The following is a 24,381-nucleotide window of genomic DNA, read 5'->3' as shown; positions in this document are numbered from 1 at the left end:
ATATGACTTCTATATGTTGCTTTTTATTTTAAATCTTCCATTCACATACATTATACTATTTTTGTGTTTGAACAAGGAAAGAAACTCATACAGTTCTGAAATTACATGAGTGTGAGTAATACGAGGAAAATACATTGACCTGGTGTTTGTTTTCCTTTTAGATTAACAGCACCAGTCCCGATTCATTTATTGCATGAAAGAAACCGACCCTTTTTTTAGTGCACAATTTAAGAAATAGAAAGGTAACACAGGTTAATGTAAACAGAATGTTCTTTATTTTATTTTGCACAAACTACTCCTTTTAAGAATCCCCAAATCGGCTGAAAAACGCGCGATCTGGCAACCCAGCCTCCTCTCCGCTGGATGCCGCTGCAGTCCAATGAAGAGACCCCTCCCACATTCTCCTCTAAACCTGCCCAAGGGTGTGTTTTTAGAGGGGTACGTATACTTGTTCTGCATCACGCACTGCATGCATGGAAAAGGGAGTCGGTGTGTGTGTGTATAGCAGTCGAGGAAGTTCTTTGAGGAGCCGCGAATAGTGCACCGACATCGGGACAAGACGCAACAGGCTCCGGTGCTTTAAGACGAGAAGCCACCGAGATGCGGAAAACGTGTCTGTATCGATGAGGACTGTTTTGGAGTTTCCTTTTCACGGGGTGTTGTTGGTGATGATGATATAGGAAGAAAATGAACACCAGTTGTACCTTATAGTGTAATGCGTTAAGATAATCTTGACTTTATAAAGCCGCATATATTTTCTCGGTTATTTGCAGGTTTATGTGCACGCGCACGCTCACCTGTCTATAGTTCCTGGTTATCCGTCTTCACCTGGAGAGGGTGCACTGCTCGGTTTAAGAGCCAGGAAGTAGGAAACCCAAGATGCTTTTAGACTTCAGAAAATGATCCAGGAATCATCTCGTAACTTAGATTGACACGAACCACCCCCCCCCCCCCTGCTCCGAAAATACAGTGTTACTCGTGTTTCCGGAGAGGCTCGGTTCCTCTCATCTTCTGAAACATGGAGCTCAAGATGTTCCTCCTGGTCTCGGGGCTCCTGGTGGGCAGTTTGGTGGCCCTCGGAGGGGCCTCGGGCTCTCCAGCGAAGGGATGCAAAGACAACAAGCCTCCCGTGATCGAGAAGGACTGTCACGGAACCGCGAAGAAAGAGAACGGAACCGTGGAGAAAGAGAACGGAACCGTGAAGAAGTCCTTCCCGGTTCTGTCTTTAGATTATGAAAACGTCCGGCTCCCCTTCGAGATCTCATTATGGGTTCTGATGGCTTCACTGATGAAACTGGGTGAGTGTGTTTAGATTATTATGTTCAGACACAGGGATCTATCTATCTATCTATCTATCTATCTTTCTGTCTGTCTGTCTGTCACACACAATATCAAAAATAATGTTATATAAAAGTGTTATTTTTCCATTTTCAGTGTCTTTTTCATTAGGCCCTATCTATAATGTATTCATATATCATTAATATATATTAAAATGAATATATATCAAGTCACGTATATCACATGTGCGTGATGTATAATATACTGTAATAAGTAATATCAGAAATGTAAACTATATCACAAAAATTTGTATATATATAACATATATATATAATGTAATCTGTATAGTACCTAAATCACATAATTTCTAAATGTTTATTATTATATTCGGTGCCGTAATTTATAATATAAAACATTAGAATGTAAAACAAAATTATATATAAAACCATAACATTATTTTTAATAAAAAAAAAAAATGTGAACAACTATATATTAAAATATAGGCCTTGTTTTACAGACAGGTCTTAGATTAAGCCAAGATTAGGCCCTAGTTCAATTAGGATATTTAAGTAATTTTTATAAACATGCCTTAGAAAAACAAAAACAAAAAAAAACATTACTGTGTTGTGCATCTTGAGACGAAACAAAAGCATTCTTTCAATTAAAACAGCTCAGACTTACATTTTAATATGTCACTAGGCTTAAGCCTTACTTTTTTTTTCCTTTATCATATTTAATATTATATATATATTTATATATGTGTGCATTGTGTACATATGTTGATATGAGCACTCATATGTCATAATAACACCAAAAGTGTTTATATGATTGTAAAAATGGCTCAGAAATGTGAAGTGAGTTCTGCGAAAGTCCCTTGCAGAATTGATGTGCATTAATATTTTTCGATCTAGTGTAGACGTGAATTAGACGTTTAATGTGATAGAGTCTTGATGCTGACAGCTTGTGCTGAGCGATCGAGCTCATCAGCCCAGAGAGACACTCAATTACCTTCATCCCAGGGGCATTTTCTTCTCTACTTCTCTATTTTCCTCAGTAAACATTCACTTTTCACACTGTGATAGTCGCACAGTCATCAGAACAAAACAGTGAGTGTTTGGTCTCGCTGTCAGCATGAAGTCTGGTCCAGTCTGCAGTTTATCTGGACGAGAACTGTGTATTTAAGCAGGAAGACTGACATGTGAAGTGACCAATGGAACGTCTGGCAGCTGTGCGGCATCAGCCAATCAGCTCTTGCCATCGTTTGCATCGTGATTCATGCCATTGTGTGCCATCTGAGACTAGCACAGTGGTAACCTGAGAGTCTAACATGCTTGCCATTGACTGATACCTTACAGTGGAAAGTGTCGATTAGACGTAGTGCTAATTAAAGTGCATACTGACTGAGAGTGCACACTGCACTGGGCCTGTGTAGTTAAAGCTTTCGAATGGTTTTGATAAGTGTAATATGGTTTATTTAATCTTGTGCTCCTCCCTGAGTGGGTTGTATTTGGTGAGGCGGTTCATGCATGATGCTTCTTGTGATGTTTTGGGGAAATGCAGCAGGCGTGTGATGCAAGAAAAGAGGAGGATGACGGAAGGTGGGTCACGTATGTTGCAACGCTGAGTTTGCACGCTTCTTCCTGTTTCAGTTTACTAGTCACGAGTGCTACTTTCTTCCTGATGCACGAGTCGTCCGCTGCAGTCTGAAGCCGTCTGCATGTCGTATATTCATTGCCAGGCATTTTTAGATTTTCTTCATTGACCTTTTTTTCTTATCTTATCTTATTTTTTTAAAGAAACTCCACCCAGATCTTTTCTGAACAGCTAATGTAGCACCAAACCAGTCTTGAGTCTCCGGGGATATATTTGTAGCAATAGCCAAAAATACATTGCATGGGTCAAAATTATAAATTTGCGTTTTATGCAAAAAAAAAAAACCAATTAGGATATTAAGTAAAGATCATGTTCCATGAAGCTATTCTGTAAGTTTCCTACCGTAAATATATTAAAACTTAATTTTTAATTGGTAATATGCATTGCTAAGAAAATTCATTTGGACAAATTTGAAGGCGATTTTCTCAATATTTAGATTTTTTTTGCACCCTCAGATTCCAGATTTTCAAATGTTGTATCTCAGACAAATATTGTCTGATCCTAACAAACCATGCATCAATGAAAATCTGATTTATTCACCTTTCAGATGATGTATAAATCTCAATGTTGAAAAAGTGACCTTTATGACTGGTTTTGTGCTCCAGGGTCACAAATGAGTTCAGATGGCTCATGCACTACAATATTATATCGTATACATTTTCCAAAGTCTTTGGTTTGGTTTTGTCTGGTCTCACAGTCAGGCTGTGTTCAGTCTGGCTCCTCGGTATCTTTATCATTAAGAGTATTTACATCTCAATCCATCTGTTCAAATGAATTGGCACCTCTGCAAGAGTTAAGCATTAATTTTTCTGAATATGTTAGTCATTATTAATAAATGCTCATCATGGAGAGTGAGTGCCAAGTCTCACAGCCTGAAGATGGCAAGAAGTAGTTCATACAGTTATCGGCATGGGTGTAAATCGAATGCCATCCGAGGGTTAATGCATCAGTTTAAATGAACTCCTGTCAGGCGGGTTCGGATTGCATTGATTGCTGGGTGTTGTTTGTTTCGTCATCTGGCAGTGCAGTAATTATGTTGGCTTGGCAACAAGCCAACATACTGTTATGCTATTTAAACTTCTTCTTCTTCTTCTTCTTCTTCTTTTTTTTCTTATTATTATTTTTCTGACAGAAATTCTGAACGCTACTCCTCCTTGGGCTTTAAAGCAACAAGCCCCAAACTCGGCAGACACCTGCGGGATAGAGCGGTGCTGGTTGCTATATCTTTTCAGACGGATCAGACTTAAAGTTTTTTTTAAATTAATTTTTAAATGTCAAAATACATTACCCATAGACTTACATTATCTGAGAAAAAATGCGCCCCTAGTTGCAATACCCAAAATTAAGGGAGGAGTCGGCCGGGTTTCGTTTCACTTTTAAACCGGTTAAAAATACCAAGTAAATAATACAATTTCCCTCAAACTGACAAGCTAAACCAACATATCTGATTATTACAGGGGTCAGGGCTCATTATGTTGGCTTGGCAACAAGCCAACATACTGTTATGCTATTTAAACTTCTTCTTCTTCTTCTTCTTTTTTTTTTTCTTATTATTATTTTTCTGACAGAAATTCTGAACGCTACTCCTCCTAGGGCTTTAAAGCCACAAGCCCCAAACTCGGCAGACACCTGCGGGATAGAGCGGTGCTGGTTGCTATATCTTTTCAGACGGATCAGACTTAAAGTTTTTTTTTAATTAATTTTTAAATGTCAAAATACATTACCCATAGACTTACATTATCTGAGAAAAAATGCGCCCCTAGTTGCAATACCCAAAATTAAGGGAGGAGTCGGCCGGGTTTCGTTTCACTTTTAAACCGGTTAAAAATACCAAGTAAATAATACAATTTCCCTCAAACTGACAAGCTAAACCAACATATCTGATTATTACAGGGGTCAGGGCTCATTATGTTGGCTTGGCAACAAGCCAACATACTGTTATGCTATTTAAACTTCTTCTTCTTCTTCTTCTTTTTTTTTTTCTTATTATTATTTTTCTGACAGAAATTCTGAACGCTACTCCTCCTAGGGCTTTAAAGCCACAAGCCCCAAACTCGGCAGACACCTGCGGGATAGAGCGGTGCTGGTTGCTATATCTTTTCAGACTGATCAGACTTAAAGTTTTTTTTTTATTAATTTTTAAATGTCAAATACATTACCCATAGACTTACATTAACTGAGAAAAAAATGCGCCCCTAGTTGCAATAGCCGAGATTAAGGGAGGAGTCGGCCGGGTTTCGTTTCACTTTTAAACCGGTTAAAAATACCAAGTAAATAATACAATTTCCCTCAAACTGACAAGTTAAACCAACATATCTGATTATTACAGGGGTCAGGGCTCTTTAATAATTGATTTCTGGGCAGAGAGCAGTCAGAAAGATGAGAGAAGAATCACTGCTGCTGTCTCCACGGAGCTCACAACGAGCGAATTCATTCTTATTTAAGACCTTTTAAAACGGCGATTGCACGCAATCCACACGTTAGAACACACCAAGAGCTAAAATCAGATGTTTCTGAACTGTTTAAAGTAATAACATGATATATTCGCGGCAGCGCGACTGCCCGCGAGCTCGCCATGTATTTCTCTGAACACTTGAAGAGATTTACAGCCTGTCACATTAAAACACTGCAGCGAAACGGCACAAAACAATTAGAATAATATATTATACACATGAAAATGAGTGTTTATATGTGATTGTGAGATTTTATCTGTCAGGCTGAACCTCACATCAATTGTTATCCATCGTCACAACATGGTAAAGTCATTTATATATATATTTTTAAGAGCTTCTTAAAATAAATATTCCTGCGAATGCACACAATCCACCAATTAGAACACACTAAGAGAAAAATCCAGGGGTTTTTGAGCCGTGTATGTGCGCAAAATGCAATATTTGACATCGCGAAGGGAAAAAAAGTCACATGACAGCCGCGTTTCGGGGCGAGATCGGACAAATAAATAGGCTACACATTTCATTCACACTGACAAGCTAAACCAACATATGTTATTATTACCGGGTCAGGTCTCATTTATAAATTATGTCTCTGGCCAAAGAACAGCGAGAAAGACGAGAGAGAAAAGAGCGCTTCATCCGCATTTTTAAGCGCTTCCAAAAATAATATCACAGCGAATTGCACTAATCCACCCATTAGAACACAACAAGAGCAGAATTCAGGTGTTTTTGAACTGTTTATGTGTGCAAAATGAAATATAATTTGACAGCGTGATACAGCTTATGAATACTTGATTTCTGGGCAGAGAGCAGTCAGAAAGACTAGAGAATAATCACGGCTGCTCAGTTCAGGCTGTCTCCACGGAGCTCGCAACGAGCGAATTTATTCTTATTTAAGACCTTTTGTAATTAAATTATATCGGCGATTGCACGCAATCCACACATTAGAACACACCAATAGCTGAATTCAGATGTTTCTGAACTGTTTAAAGTAATAACATGATATATTCGCGGCAGCCAAATGTCCGCGAGCTCGCGATGTCTCTGAACACTTTAAGTCTAAATAGAGAATTCCGAGCCTTTCACATTAAAACCCTGCAGCGAAACGGCACAAAACACTTAGAAGAATATATTATACACATGAAAATGAGTGTTTATATGTGCTTGTGAGATTTTATCTGTCAGGCTGAAGTTCTGAACGTCACATCAATTGCTATCCATCGTCACAACATGGTAAAGTCATTTATATATATTTTTAAGAGCTTCTTAAAATATTAATGCACACAATCCACTCATTAGAACAAACAAGAGAAAAATCCAGGTGTTTGTTGAGCCGTGCAAAACGAAATATCATTTGACATCGAGGGGAAAAAAGTAACTGTAACTCCATGAATACTCAACGAAGAGACAGATGTAAATATATATATATATATATAGAAAGCTTGACATGTCTACTTTTAAACCAAACAAGTGCTGCCGAACAAATATTCTGTGATAAAGTAATCAATATCAAAACAATGCAATGTCCTTTTTTCACGTCTAATGTGTGGAAGGCCAATAGGGTCAAATACACGTGAATTTTAACGTGTCTCTGTAAAGGGTCTACTTTTTTTGGATACAAACATAATAACAACAAAACTTTGGGCACTTATAAAATAAAGATAACAAACAAGGTGTGCTGTCTGCAGCCTTGGTCTGCGCTGATCTTCATTTACAAACACGTCATTAAAATGAACTGTAACTCCATGAATACTCAAAGAAGAGACATGAGAGATATATCTATAGAAAGGTTCACATGTCTACTTTTAAACTAAACAAGTGCTCCCGAACAAATATTCTGTGATAAAGTAATCCATATCAAAACAAAGCAATGTCCTTTTTTCACGTCTCCTTTCATTATATCTCATGTGTATGGAAGGCCAAGAGGGTCAAATACACGTGAATTTTAACGCGTCAACAACACGTTAAATACGTGTATTTCATGCGTAGACAACACGTATTTAATATTATTTATTTATCGGCGCTGCACAACATGTTAAAGTCATTTATATATATTTTTAAGAGCTTCTTAAAATACTATATTACTCCAATGTTATATCCAATATTATTTAACGTGTTAAATAGTGTTGTTTACAAGTGAAAAATCAGCGGGTATTTAACATGTATTTCACGTGAAATACACTGAAGTACACCCTAAAAATCTGTTTGAAGAGGTCAATGTCATTGGCTGCTGAGGACTTGGGTCAAACCACTTCTGTGAGCTTAGTGGTTGGGGTGTACCATTCATAGACAGGCAACCACCATTTAACATGCTATAGATCAGCTTATTCAGCCTTATTATTTAGTCTTTTTTCTTTTCTGTTTTGTATAGCCTATAGAAATAATATATTTAAGTTTCAGTTTTATGAAATATTTATTTTATAATAAATAGTAATTAAAATTTTGTGGTGATAGTATAAAGTTTATAAAAGTTACAGTATTGTAATGAAACAGGACTTTGTGTTTAGCTCTTGACTCGCCGAAGTATACTATATATAGTGTCCCTTCTTTAATTTTTCAGTAATGTGTGATAACTTAAAATATGTTGTCAGTACTATTAAAATAAGATTAAATTGAATGGTATTTAGGAGATTATGGTTTTTGCATGACTTATTTCGCATTCAACTAGACAACCCTGTCGTAGCTGTTATCATAGCCTAGGCTTTTTATTAAAAAAGAAAAAAGCAAGGGACCATGGAAAAAGACTGTTGCAGGTGTATTTTTTATGGTATTATTATTTTATTTTTTTGCAGTGGGGCAACTCAAGAATGTTGGGCACACAATCACTGTGGCTCTTTTGCCCCATGGCCAAGATGGCCAAGCCAACATCAAAGTTAGTTCACTAACTTTTAATTCTAGTTAATAATTGATTTCTGGGCAGAGAGCAGTCAGAAAGATGAGAGAAGAATCACTGCTGCTGTCTCCACGGAGCTCACAACGAGCGAATTCATTCTTATTTAAGACCTTTTAAAATGTCGATTGCACGCAATCCACACGTTAGAACACACCAAGAGCTAAAATCAGATGTTTCTGAACTGTTTAAAGTAATAACATGATATATTCGCGGCAGCGCAACTGCCCGCGAGCTCGCGATGTATTTCTCTGAACACTTGAAGAGATTTACAGCCTGTCACATTAAAACACTGCAGCGAAACGCCACAAAACAATTAGAAGAATATATTATACACATGAAAATGAGTGTTTATATGTGATTGTAAGATTTTATCTGTCAGGCTGAACCTCACATCAATTGTTATCCATCGTCACAACATGGTAAAGTCATTTATATATTTTTTAAGAGCTTCTTAAAATAAATATTCCTGCGAATGCACACAATCCACCAATTAGAACACACTAAGAGAAAAATCCAGGGGTTTTTGAGCCGTGTATGTGTGCAAAATGCAATATTTGACATCGCGAAGGGAAAAAAAAGTCACATGACAGCCGCGTTTAGGGCGAGATCAGACAAATAAATAGGCTACACATTTCATTCACACTGACAAGCTAAATCAACATATGTTATTATTACCGGGTCAGATATCTCATTAATAAATTATGTATCTGACCAAAGAACAGAGAGAAAGACGAGAGAGAAATGAGCACTTCATCAGCATTTTTTAAGAGCTTCCAAAAATAATAATCCACCCATTAGAACACAACAAGAGCAGAATTCAGGTGTTTTTGAGATGTTTATGTGTGCATAATGAAATATAATTTGACAGCGTGATACAGCTTATGAATACTGGAAGGAAAAAAGTCACGACAGCCTTTTAACTGTGGAGTCGATTAACGCATATACGCATTTTGAGGCATTTTCTCCTGATAACCCTGACAATTACTTAAATTACATTTTCAGTTTTAATCGTACAGATAAGAGCAATACATCAATCGAATCTGTAAAGGGTCTACTTTTTTTTGGATACAAACATAATAACAACAAAACTTTGGGCACTTATAAAATAAAGATAACAAACAAGGTGTGCTGTCTTCAACCTTGTCTGCGCTGATCTTCATTTACAAACACGTCATTAAAATGAACTGTAACTCCATGAATACTCAACGAAGAGACATGAGAGAGATATCTATAGAAAGCTTGACATGTCTACTTTTAAACTAAACAAGTGCTGTCGAACAAGTATTATGTGATAAAGTACGCAATGTCCTTTTTTCACGTCTCCCTTCATTTTATCTAATGTGTATGGAAGGCCAAGAGGGTCAAATACACGTGAATTTTAACGTGTCAACAAGACGTTAAATACGTGTATTTCACGCGTAGACAACACTTATTTAAAGCGTTAAATACGTGTTGTTTACTCGTGAAAAATCAGCGTGTATTTAACGTGTATTTCACGTTTTAAATACACGTTAAATACACGTGAAATACACGTGAAGTACTTTGAACAGGTCAGTGTCATTGGCTGCTGAGGACTTGGGTCAAACCACTTCTGTGAGCTTAGAGGGGTGTACCATTCATAGACAGGCAACCACCATTTAACATGCTATAGATCAGCTTATTCAGCCTTATTATTTAGTCTTTTTTCGTTTCTGTTTTGTATAGCCTATAGAAATAATATATTTAAGTTTCAGTTTTATGAAATATTTATTTTTTAATAAATATTAATTAAAATTTTGTGGTGATAGTATAACGTTTATAAAAGTTACAGTATTTTGTAATGAAACAGGACTTTTTGTTTAGCTCTTGACTCACCGAAGTATACTATATATATAGTGTCCCTTCTTTAATTTTTCAGTAGTGTGATAACTTAAAATATGTTGTCAGTACTATTAAAATAACATTAAATTGAATGGTATTTAGGAGATTATGGTTTTTGCATGACTTATTTCGCATTCAGCTAGACAACCCTGTCGTAGCTGTTATCATAGCCTAGGCTTTTTATTAAAAAAGAAAACAGCAAGGGACCATGGAAAAAGACTGTTGCAGGTGTATTTTTTATGGTATTATTATTTTTTATTTTTTGCAGCGGGTCAACTCAAGAATGTTGGGCACACAAGTACTGTGGCTCTTTTGCCCCATGGCCAAGATGGCCAAGCCAACATCAAAGTTAGTTCACTAACTTTTAATTCTAGTTCAGGTTGCTACTCCTCAAGAGACAATGTGAAATTCTTGGGGGGTGACCCCAAATAGTCAATGCTTTGATAGGAGACGCCCGTTTCGACTACCAATCTCACAGTCGAATATTCGACGAGGTGTTATGATCGTGCCATTTTTGGCAATTTGGAGGAGTTCAAATGTCTTATTTCACATAGAACTACTGGTTTTCTCCCAAAGTTATCATACAACCTATTAAGATAATGCTGTGAATAAGAATCGGAAAATAAAAAGAACGTGCATGCATAATTACAACCACCCCTATAGATTTAAGTTTCACTTTCTATAGTCCGTGACTTATATAACATTTATAATGAAAATACTGTTAAATTAAAATGCTGTGAATTTTTAAAGTTTAGTTGCCATTTTTTTCCACGTTGTTGCCTGAAGCACGCGTCCACAAAAGGAGTTCGTTCAGAGCCGCGCAGATATGATCATGAATTCGGGGTATTTTGTGCCTATAAGTCGTAAAATTAACGTTATGTTGAATAAATAACGAAGCGTATTCTATATGAGATTAACGACGAGTTAAATCCCATTTGGTTTTCCAAACTGAGGTTTTTATGAGTTGATGAAAAGAGAATTTTTCATTAAATCCTAAAAAATAAAATAATAAATTAAATTAAATTTTTAAAATAAATTAAGTAAAAAAAAAAAATCATAAAAATAAAATAATAAAGTAAATTAAATTGTTAAAATAAATTAAGTAAAAAAAAAAATAAAAAAGAAATCATATATATATAAAAAATAAGAATCCCTGCCTTAGTTTAACACAACACTGGAGTATTTAAATATTGACTAACGTTCTATAAATGTCATAAGAGGAAATAAGACAACAGGCCCAGATTTCCAAGGAAAGCATCACAGATTTCAGCTCTCATTGTTCATTCTCTTCTCTGGTTTCATTGATTCATTGCATTCTACCTCAGTCTAAATCGATCTCCCTTGACCTCAGAGAGTGAAACTGGTTTAGGTTTTGGTTAATCAGTGTTTTCAGCAGACCACCGTCAACCACCGTTCAGGAAAGTGTCCGCCCTAGCCAAAGGTATTACAGCACAGCCCCTTCCCTTTCAAAGCAAACATCCGAATTCTCTGGTCTTTAAACGCTTTGTTGATCCCTAAGGAATCTTTAAGAAGATCTCAGTCCTCTTCAATCAGGATTTAGTTTTTGTTTGCCCAGTTGGACTAGTAACTAATGCATATTATGTATGTTGTCCGTTTGTTAAAGTTTTAAATGTAAACCTGACCAGTTGAATATGGGCGAGACTTATTAATAATTAATTAGCATTCTGTGTTTAATCTTATCAGCATTAAAGGAAACCGATAATTTGAATCTTGTTGACAGACACCTAAGATTTGACCTTTGCCCTTCACTCGGCTCACATATGGCATGCAAAACAATGGCTTTTTTAGAGAATCTTCTAAATGCCATTGTAGCATAGGAATATCATAATCATTCAGTTACATGGTATAAATAAAAATACTATGGCCCGTTCACAAATATAACAATTTCCAGGTCTTTTTATTTCTGTCATTTTATTAATGCTGCAGTAAAAGTTAAATTAAATAATTGTATTTATCAAGGATGCATTAAATTAATCAAAAAGTGAGAGTAAAGATGTCAGATGTTGGAAAAGATTTCCATTTCAAAAATAAATGCTGATCATGTGACACTGAAGACTGGAGTAATGATGGTGAAAATTCAGCTTTGCATCACAGAAATAAATTATATTCTAAAATGCATTCACATAGAAAATGGTTATTTGAATGTGTAATAATATTTCACAATTTTTGACTTGAAGCAGGAAAACCGCAGCCAACATTGATAATAATCAGAAATGTTTCTTGAGCAGTGAATTAGAATATTTTCATGATTTCTGAAGATCATGTGACACTGAAGACTGGAGGAATGATGCTGAAAATACAGCTGTGCATTACAGGAATAAATTACATTTTATCCATATAGAAAACAGTTCCAGATGATGCTGGCGGTTCACTTGTGACCAAGATCAGTGAATCATTGGCACAGCAGTTACGAAGATCTTTAGTGACCCTGTGGTCAGAGGAGCTGATGCTGCTTCTCATTTGCGTTTCTTGCCCGTTTACCCCTCAGATTTACATGGCAGAGGTTTGCTTAGCCTGTTCCATCTGCCAAGCCAGAAATTTGACTGACTGATCCAACATCTAAGACTCAACGTGATTAAAAACAAATAAAAAATGCCCGGCGTTGAGAACCATCTGCAGATTTCACCCTGAAAAATCTCCAGCAGCGGTACCCACTAACCAGGGCTTTCAGTTTAGCTAGGCTTTTTTCAATTGAAAAGTTTTGCTAGGTAAAAAATGGCACATAAAAGTTTCACTTGAATGAATAATATAGAAGAGAATTGTTTTCTTTCAGATGTGCCACACATATTTTATCTATATTTTTTCTTTTTTATAATAAAAAAAAGCTGGGTGGTTTTAAAAAAGTGCTTCTCAAAATATTCAATGGCATTTTATTTTAGTTTTCACTCCATGTAATTCTTAATTAAGTTCTTAATCGCAGTGCTGCTTTGTCAATGCACTTATTTTGCTGTTCCATAAGCGCCACCTGCTGGCAGAGAGTGGCATTACATTTACATTCGACCTGTGTGCAGTTTTTGTTTTATTTTTTATTTTTGCCAAAAAACTGACTGAATTTCCATGGCATGTTTTACATTTTAATTGGATGATGAAAACAAGCTTATGTGGATTCAACACATTTAAACAATTAAGTCTGAAATGTGAAGTTAACCATTTTATGAAACTTTTTCAAACCTTTATTTTGTATAGTTTCACAAAGCGGATAAGGAACACGTCTAGGCATATTTCACTCTAAAATCTATTTGCTTGAATAAAATAGGGTTAGTTTTTTCTTTTTTTTTTGCACCCCCTCCTCCCCAAATTCTCATTATTGTAATGCAAGAAAATCTTATTATTTTTTCACTGTAATTTAGAAAAGAAAATACACTTGTGGAGCATTTACATTTAAAAGTAAGTCTTTAATTTATGCATATTTAATTAAAACAATATTAACTGACTTTAAGACGAATCGACATCATTAAGACAAATGGAAGTTAAAAATATTGAAAAATAAAAACTTTACAAAATATAAAAAAATAAATAAATCTGAAGCAATCCAAATTAAATGAAAATTTGGTTAGAATTTTTTTTTTTTTTAGGTTTTTAATTCACATTAAAAAAACCACAATTCAAAAATTATAATGGCCTTTAAAATATGCAAAATGCAAAATGTAGTTTTTCTTTTAATTTTGAGGTCTGAGGATGTTTTCATGATTTATACTCACTCTTTAATAAATGTATTTGTTTATTGAGCGCTGTTGTTTTAATCGCTGAAGCAGGAGCACACACACTCAAGTGTGTTTTCATCTTGGTTACAGGGTTTAGTGTCATGCAAATCATGAACCGTGGTAATTAAATCTTTGGGACTTCGGCAGAAACCAAACACAAAACCTCTAATGCTTCCCTGTCGGGTTAAAGAGAGACCTGTACACGGACATTTACAGCAGTGAAGAATAGCCGTCGATGCTGTTTTACAGGTCTGAGCAAACAACGACCTTTAGATCGCATGCTTCTGAAAGCCTTTCTTTAGAAACGTCTGCGTTGCTTTGTCACTCAAGTAAAAAATGTAAAGCAGTCCTGTCTGCTGTTACTGCATTCTGTGCATGATACATAAATACAAATAATACAGAAAAATCTTACCAGCTGACACATTTCTACCAAGACGAGGTGTTTTTATCATTCTGTACATGTTCATCGCTGCTGGTTTTCAGAGGCAGTCATGAAGACTTTGCTGCTTGTAATTATGGGCTGTCACCAGCACTTTATTGCAGTCTAATGCTTCCTAAAGGGCTTTAGTAAGTGGCATGGAAATGCTTTTGAAATCACACATTTAAATGCACAGTAAAACTGTAATACTTGCATGCAATTCGAAATGGTTGCATTCTTCAGTTTTTTTTTTTTTTTATATATTTAATTTGTATTTTTTTTTTGTGTGTATTTTGTCTATTTGAATTTTATATTCATATTATTTTAAATGTATATACTTTTATATATTCATTTTATTATTTTTTTAATTTTTAACATAATTTTTTTTTATTTTAACAGCATTTTTAAATGGCAATTCAAATAATTGGATTCAAGATGTAATTTTTAAAAAATGTTTTTATTTAATTTAATTTTTTTATTATATTTTTGATATATTTCTGGACTTTTTGAGGGAGAGAGACAAAGAGAAACAGAAAAAACACTCTCTTTGCATTAGTGAAGTTTAAATGAGAGATGCTGATTAAATTGGTTTCTCTTTCATACTAGATCCAGTCTTTAGTAATGATGAAAAACCTGCTTTCTAATGTTAGCAATCATCATGACAAGCAGGAAGTATGAAAATGGTGCTTGTGGGCTTGATGACTTTCATTACACTATTAAAAAATAAAAGATCTGACACACTTCAGGTGTGAAACTGATGCATGTTGTTAATTGACGGTAGATTTTCCAGGTATAATGGATTGTAATATCACATGCTGTTGCTGTTATATGAACCAGACCTTGTTCTGCTTTAGTCTGCGTCGGTCTTGTGCTGGATAACGCTTCGGGTCTCACAGGTTTAGCCAGTTTTGATGAATTTGATCTCTGCTCTACTTGATGAATGAGCCAGAAATAACATTGACCATGTCGTAGTATTAATAGTCTTTTCATTCATTTGAGAAAAACATTGCGTTAAACGAGAAATGCAACGTTTGCTTGTGTAAGGAAAGGGCAAACTTTGAATACAAGTTAGAAAAATGATTTAAAAGTCTTGAATGCATCATAATGTCTTAGTATTTGTGAGTATAAATGTTAAATAAGAAATGCAATATTTTTATTTTTATTTCTTTTTTACTGAAACATGCTGCAGCTTTTATTTCAAAGTGATTCTATGAAGCACTTGATGTCAAACATGCACAAACCGATTGGGTTTGTGCCGAATGATAGAGTAACATATCATTCTTGACTCTTACATGATTACATCTTTGTGTGTATGGCACATTTCCCACATGCTTGTAGTTTTGATTTCACTTAAATCAGAGTCACGCTTTATTTAAAGTTGTGCACTCTCAGAAAAAAAGGTACAAAAGCTGTCACTGGGGAGGTACCTTTTCAAAAGGGACACTTCTGTACTTTTAGGCTTTTAAATGTACACTTAGGTACTAATATGTACCTTTAAGTTACCAATAGGGACTCTTTCTTTAGGTACAAAGGTGTGCCTTTTGAAAAGGTACCGCACCAGTGACCGCTTTTGTACCTTTTTTTCTGAGACTGTAGGCTTTGTATTATACTTGGATTTTAGTATTTTCACCAACAAGTGTTTTATTTAATGAAGGCGATTTTTTTTATTTATTTTTTATTTTTTTTAAACTCATAAAAATTATTTCCTGTGATCTTTAGTCATGAACAGACACGGTTGAATAAAACTGGGTTAATATAGTTAACAAAAACATTTTAGGTACTTGGAATAAACCTTAACCAAAAAAAAAAAAAAGTAAAACAAATAAACTCAATTTAAGGTGTATTTTAACATTTGTGTTAAAAAAAATATAAAAAATAATAAAATAAAAACTAGTAACGCTAAAAATGACTGAAACATCAAAACTATTGAAACTTTAAAATTAAGGTGAAAGCTGATTTTTAAAAAAACATTTTTATAAATGACAATGAATCAATACCATGTAAAAATGTCAAAAAACTAAAACTAATAAAATAAATCACAAAAAACTAAAATTAAAGTAAAAACAGAACATAAAAGATGGTATATGAACAAAGCATGTTTTTTTTTCAATTATTATTTAAAAGGACCGTGTTGTGTGCAGAAGATTTTGACGACTACACACTGCATTTGTTTAAAGTTCTTAAAGCTACAGAACATTCTCTTAATTAATTCCAAGGTTGTAAAGCTACATTGTGTCTTTTTGTGGTGCAAGAAACCTTTATTAAAAGTGTACTGCTGTACATTCTTGACCCTTTCATCCATCTTTCCACCAGTGGTTCCCAAACCTTTCCATTCCACGACCCACCTAGACAAGTATAACCTATGTCACGACCCACCAAAATATTTGAGAGAAAAAAAAAATGGTTGACATTAGTTTAAGCCTAATCTTAAAAGTTTGATGACAAAGTAAGTGTGTCGGCGAGAACGGAGCACAATCCAACACTTTTTCTTTTTTAGAAAAGCATAAGAAGCCAAGCAGAACTATCTAAAACAGTTTGGAAGTTAAAGCGTGAAATGCTCTTTACAAACCGTGGGATGTTGACATTTGTTATGTGCAGTCTAATTAAACACAGGTAACATGTTCACACTATCGGTCTTCATGCAGTTATCTCGTCTCTCCGCTCCAGGGGGTCATTGTTGGCCGTTTGAGGGCCCTGATGATGGGGACGGGGTCAGCATCGAGGTCAGATCATCTCATAATAACTGAGGGATTCTCATGCTGCTATTTTACCCACAGTTGCTGCCAGCCCTTTGTGTATTTGTGTTTAATAGCGCTCTGGGGATGTGCCATCAGGCTGAGAGGAAGCAAAAAAAGTCCACTAAAATGGTTTATATATTAAATCACCAAGTGGTAATGGCTACAAAATAAAGCATGTTGTTTGCTTATTAAAATTTATTTATTTATTTATTTATTTATTTATTTATTTACTTACTTACTTACTTATTTATTTATTTATTTATTTATTTATTTTTAATTATCAATTGAAACTAAACTGAATTAATTTATTTATTATATTGTAATTCTGAAGATGTAGAGCAACTAAGCAGTAATTTTTTTTTTTTTAATAAGCTTATTTTAGTTATTTAATATTATTTTAGTTTTAGTTATTCATGTATTTTTATTTTTGACAAATGAAATAAAGGCATTAAATTTCAATAAATGTTATGTAATTTTATTTATATATTGCTGTGAATCTAAGCAAAGTTATTTATTTTGGTTATTTTATTTTTTATAAACAGGTTGTTTTTTTTTTATTTTTTTTTTATTGTTTTGATGATTTGTGTATTAACTTGTTCATAAACTAAGTAGAAAATAGTTTTATATATATATATATATATATATATATATATATATATATATATATATATATATATTTAAATATATATATATATATATATTTAAATATATATATATATATATATATATATATATTTAAATATATATATATATATATATATATATATATTTAAATATATATATATATATATATATTTAAATATATATTTAAATATATATATATATATATATATATATATATATATATATATATATATATATATATTTAAATATATATTTAAATATATATATATATATATATATATATATATATATATATATATATATATATATTAAATATATATTTAAATATATATATATATATATTTAAATATATATTTAAATATATATTTAAATATATATATATATATTTAAATATATATTTAAATATATATTTAAATATATATATATATATATAAATATATATTTAATATATATATATATATATATATATATATATATATATATATATATATATATATATATATATATATATATATATATATATATAAGCCAAAGAAGCTATTTGTTTGTAATTTTTTAATGATCAAGTTAAACTAGACTGAAGGAGTTTATTTAATAATTAAATTGTATATTGTAAATTTAAAATGTACAATTGTGTGTGTGTGTGTGTGTGTGTGTGTGTATAATATCATATAATATATTACTTTTTTATATTAAAATTAAGCAGAAATTATTTTATATATATATATATATATATATATATATATATATATATATATATATATATATATATATATATATATATATATATATATATATATATATATTCAATAAACAAGTAAAACTAGCCAAGTTATTATATATTTTATTTAATCATTTATTTGTGTTCAAAACACTTGATGCATGTGCATGTAGACAAATGAATACAATACTGATGTTGATTGTATAATAACTAGTGAAATCTTGGCTTATTTCCTCCATTACTGCTGTAGCTACTGTACAGGGTTAAACAGATGAAGGTTGATCTCTAGATTCAGCTGGAAAGGCCGGATCCATTATAGACCGATCCATTGCTCCCCGCTTTAATTGGCTTTAATTGAGCTGAAATGTCGTAATAAACAGATCTGATTATGTGGATGCGTAGACAACTGTAATGACTTTCTTCAGCTGAAATGAAGACGACGTCAGTCTTTAAATAAACCTCAGATGAATCACTGTTCCATATGAGCTACAGATTTCCTATTTGTTGCATGTTTGACCGTCGATGGATTGATTCAGCAGTCGTCTGATGCATGAAGGATCATTTGTGTGGGTTTCTCAAAGAGTATGAGCATGTGTCCTTTATCCAAAAAAACATTCGGCTCTAACAAACGTGCTCTAAATACCTGCAGCATACCTCTTCAGTTAGGAAAAGCCTTGTTGTTGTTGTTTTTCACAACTGCACACAATTGATTGTGACCCTGTCTTGAAGCTTTGACACTTTCGACATCATTCTGCAACTCTGAGGTTCACACACTTAACACGTCAGAGAACAGTTGAGTTCTCACATCGTTTCTGCTGCAGCTCTGCACCGCATCAGCATTTAATTCGGTTATTGCCATGAATTACCTGGTGAATATTTCATGCATGAAAGGAGCCAAATTTGTCCTGTGTTAATTAATGTTAATATTAATCTAAATCTTAATTAATGTACAGAGAATGGAAGCCAGACCCCGGTGTTTGTTTTTTCCTTCCACCAGTTAACGATTTTATTTTATTTTATTTTATTTTATTTTATTTTATTTTATTCGTTTTGTCAACATGCAGAAATATTAGGATCAACTGTATTATATAATTTTATAATTTTAATATTATAATATTAAATAAATCACTCATAAAAAGTTTTGGTCATATGGCCCCCTCATAATCGTGTTAAATAATCGTGATTACAATATTGACCAAAATAATTGTGATTATGATTTTTGTCATAATTGAGCAGCCCTACTTATCAAAAACGACATCTGGATGATGTTAGGTAGTTTTGCACAAAATTATGCATTTTTATGAAACCTACCTATATTAAAGTTTTTAGATAAAAAAAGAATGCTCTAAAGATACAGTTTGTAGGACCTGCCACTAGAGGGCGCACTATCAAAACAATAACAATCGTGTGGTTTGATGACGCTAAGAAGGAGCGTGGAATGATGGGATTTGTTGTCTTCTACCCAACCGCTGACAGACATCAAATCAAACGGAAACATAAATCATGGATTTAACGCGAGTTCAACGATTTGCGCAAGTAGATTACATACAAAGTCAATGCAATGACACGTCCTCGCGCAGGTCTAGAGACGCAATGCCCCGCGTTTGTCGTGTGTATGCCCCATAATACTAATCTTGTTGATCGTTATAATAGCATACGTTTTCTGTAAAGATACGAATCAAAACAACTCCCATGTCGAGTAAAACACAAGCAAGATCGGCATCTCTTTCTAGTTGAAGTTTGTCGCGAAGCTACTTCAGCATTTGTCCACAACACTGTTGTCATGTGGTTTCTACATCCGATACAGTAGGTGGCGGTATGCACCTGATAAGCCATGGTTGCAATCTGCCATAAAACTAAGAAGAAGAAGAACTACTGTCATTGACAGGTGACTGCACTGCCCCGTGTCACTGTTTAGAATGGGAATTTTCTCATGATTTACAAGTGGTTGAAAACATTAGAGATATTGTTAGTAATCAGCTGCACAAAATATATAACACTAGCCTAGTGGTTTTCGTATATTTAACTGCAAATATCTTACAAATTGTACCTTTAAAGCTGCGGTAGGTAACTTTTGACGCTCTAGCGGTTAATAAACAGAACTGCTTGCGTCTTGCGGAAGAACATCGTAGCCGGAACTACTTCTCTCTGTTTATGTCTATGAAGAATCACAAAGGTACTGGGTTACTCCGCCGCGGTACCCCCGAAGCAATCTAAAATAGTCCGAATATAAACACTTATTATAGGTGCACCCTAGTGATTCAGGACAAGCTAAAAACACGGTTTGGAAAATGGATTCATGGTGTACTCGCTTATTATGTTCATTTTTCTACATTTTGAACACAAACAAAGTCACGGACCGCAGCTCTGATTGGTTGTTTCTAAACGGGAGCGATGTATTTCTGCAAATGGCAATAGGACACTGGGAGGAGCCAGAGGAGCTTGATTTTTTTTTTCACAGATTATCTGTCTCATATTCTACTGTCAGGACATAATGACAGGTTTAAACAAATATGTAAAAATAAATATTTTTACAAAAGTTAACTACTGCAGCTTTAAGCTAGAATAAAAACCTTTTTTTTTTTTTTTCAAACAGATTTTTTTTTTTTTTTTTCAAGAAGCTCTGATCTTTATTTCGGTGCATTGCATATTCAAATTCGTACAGAAAAAAAAAAAAAAAAAAAAAAAAAAAAATATATATATATATATATATATATATATATATATATATATATATATAATTTTTTTTTTTTTTTTTTTTTGAGTTAAAATTAGGATAACTTTGGTTTCAGTGTTTCTGGTGGAAAATGAATTCCAGGGCATCACCATTTCTATGAAATCCTAAAGAATTCAGTGCGCCGTCTTCATGCATCCATGCTCCTCTTTACGTGTAGGTTTCCACCTGATGCCTCGCTTGTCCTCCATCGTGCCCGAGAGCTGTCTGCTGATCGTGGTGGGTCTGCTGGTCGGGGGTCTCATAAAGCTGGTGGGCGAAGTCCCTCCGGTGCTGGAGTCCAAGATCTTCTTCTTCTACCTGCTGCCTCCCATCATCCTCGACGCCGGCTACTTCCTGCCCATTCGGCAATTCACGGAGAACCTGGGCACTATTCTGATGTTTGCAGTGGTGGGAACGCTCTGGAATGCCTTCTTCGTGGGTGGTCTTCTGTATGGAGTTTGCCAGCTCAATAGCGCTAATCTGGGGGACGTGAACCTCCTGTCGTGTCTTCTGTTCGGCTCCATCCTCTCAGCCGTGGACCCCGTGGCTGTTCTGGCTGTGTTCGAGGAGATCCACATTAACGAGCTGCTCCACATCCTGGTGTTCGGAGAGTCGTTACTCAATGACGCCGTCACTGTGGTGAGTATGTGGAATGACTGTAGGCAATGGTTAAATATTACCATATAAAAAATATACTGTCTTTATGTTGGTGCGAAATTCATTTGAAAATTGAATGCGAAATTATTGCAATATAAAAGTATATTTAAAAACATTAATGTTGCGTGGGATTGATTGTGATTTAAATTCAGAAAATAAAATGTGAGATTAATAAATATGTGGATATATATATATATATATATAGAGAGAGAGAGAGAGAGAGAGAGAAATAATTTGCATTTAATGTTTTACATAGCACTGTATATTATTTTATTAAAATTAATTTATTTTAAATTATATATATGTATATATGTATGTAAAATGAAGTGAGCTACAATAAATAATTTGTATATTAACGATGTATATTATTTATTCTATTTAAATTACACGCAGATATATATATATATATATATATATATATATATATATATATATATATATATATATATATATATATATATATATATATATATATATAAATAACTGTGTGTATATATATATATATATATATATATATATATATATATATATATATATATATATATACACAAAAATACAGATATAGAGAAAAATATATTTTTATGAACATAATACAGTTTGCAAATAAGCAATATATATTATTTATTCAAATTAATTTATTATTATTATTAAGAGAGCTAGACAGACATTTAATGTGCAATTTCATTTAAATTAATTAAATTATTGCATATTAATATTATAACAACAAATACAAATATGACCCATACTGGGTTCATAACATTGTTATTATTTTATATATCTATATATATTGTATTTATATTTCCATACTGGGTTTATAACATTGTTATTATTTTATATATCTATATATATTGTATTTATATTTCCATACTGGGTTCATAACATTGTTATTATTTTATATATCTATATATATTGTATTTATATTTGTAAAAATAGTAATAATATTTTTTTAGTTAATTAAAATTCTTAATACATTTTTAAAATGAAACGGCTGTTAATTTTAGTACGGTGGCAGCACTATATGTCTTGTGTGTGTAATGCAGTGCTGGTGTTGATCTGTGATGCTGCAGGTGCTCTATCATCTCTTCGAGGAGTTCTCCAATGCCAATACGATCACTGCCACCGATGTGTTTCTGGGTGTGGTGTGTTTTCTGGTCGTGTCGTTGGGTGGCATCGTGGTGGGTGCCATCTACGGCATCCTGGCGGCCTTCACGTCACGCTTCACCTCGCACACGCGTGTCATCGAGCCTCTGTTCGTCTTCGTCTACAGCTACATGGCTTACCTGTCGGCCGAGGTGTTTCATCTGTCCGGCATCATGGCGTAAGTGTTCTCTCAGTATCAGTGAGATGCTAATACACTGTTTAGTTCATAATTTGAATTATTATTTTTTTTATTTTATTTATTTTATTTTTTTCATTTTACATTCAATTAAATTTCATTTTTATTTATCTTTGTTTTAAATGTAAAAAAAAAATATATATATATATATATATATATCTTTTTATATTTTAGTGCATTTAGTACATTTACTACTTTTCAGATAAGGTTTGTTTTAAGTAACGCAAATAATTTTATCTTTTGTTTTGACTTGAGTTAAAGTTTTAGCATTTTTTATTTATTTATTTAATATGTTTATATAGGTACATTTTTAGTTTTAGTTATTTTAGTGCATCAAGTAGATAAATAGAAAATGTTGCTTAAAAATGAAGTTTTGTTATTGTATTTTATTTCAAGTAACGGAAGTGTTTTATTATGGCTTTAGTTTAATTTGAGTTTTTTTTTTTATTAGTTTTCTTTTAAATATGACTATAAAGTTTTTATGAATTTTTATTTCACTTTTAGTTTTAGTTATTTTAGACAAGTAAACTACACTAAAACTGTAAAAGCTGCCTTGGCAACTAGTTATTTTAAACTAAAACTAAAAAGTTTTTTGTTGTTTTATTTTAAAATAAATTGTATTTCATTTAATGCATTTTATAAATATATATATATATATATATATATATATATATATATATATATATATATATAAATATATATATATATATATATATATATATATATATATATATATATATATATATATATAATTAACTATAATATCCCTGTTTGCTTAAGTGACTTATTACATGTTGCTAAAACATTTTTATTTGTAATAACATGCACCAATAAATTGTGCACAAATAGATGGGGAAAAAATGAAAATGTAAAAAAGAAAAAAATATAATTTTGTTTTCCATTTAGATTTTGTTTTTTGTTTTTTTGTGAAATTTTTTAGAATTTTTTTTTATTTGGTACAACAGTGAGTCACACACAGGAGCATGCATTAATGTTGAATTTCTTAAACATTAAATTAAATTGCACGTTTATGGGGTTTTGTTTCTTTTGAAAATGTTTGCTGAGGACTCTCCAAAATTGCATAAGAGATTTTCTCCGAGTTGAAAGCATCCAGTGATTTAACAGCTTGTCACAGACACTTGATCAGTCACTGCTCGTGAGTAACAGGCTGTCAGAGCTCGCTCAATACCTCGGCACTGAAGACGGCTGTCGGTTATGATCTGGTGATGCTCGAGCGGATGATAAAACAAGTATGAAGCTCTGACAGCGATGTGATTCACAGTGTGCATCAAGGTCCGCCGAACTGATC

At 33.1% G+C, this 24,381-nt stretch overlaps 1 protein-coding gene across 1 annotated transcript in view; it reads left to right on the top strand.

The window, feature by feature from the left end:
• Positions 1-445: 445 nt before the first annotated feature.
• Positions 446-24,381, top strand: part of LOC128030322 (sodium/hydrogen exchanger 1) — a 39,998-nt gene continuing 16,062 nt past the window's right edge. The window contains exons 1-3 of the mRNA XM_052617848.1: positions 446-1,298; positions 21,258-21,718; positions 22,804-23,054. Of these exons, the coding sequence (XP_052473808.1) occupies positions 1,019-1,298; positions 21,258-21,718; positions 22,804-23,054 (992 nt within the window). The 5' untranslated portion in view covers positions 446-1,018. The remainder of the gene's footprint in view (positions 1,299-21,257; positions 21,719-22,803; positions 23,055-24,381) is intronic.

The sequence above is a fragment of the Carassius gibelio genome, chromosome A16, assembly GCF_023724105.1.
Source record: "Carassius gibelio isolate Cgi1373 ecotype wild population from Czech Republic chromosome A16, carGib1.2-hapl.c, whole genome shotgun sequence".
In the NCBI taxonomy this organism is placed as follows: domain Eukaryota; kingdom Metazoa; phylum Chordata; class Actinopteri; order Cypriniformes; family Cyprinidae; genus Carassius; species Carassius gibelio.
The sequence above is the reverse complement of the archived record's forward strand: the minus strand, read 5'-3'. Positions and strand labels throughout refer to the sequence as shown.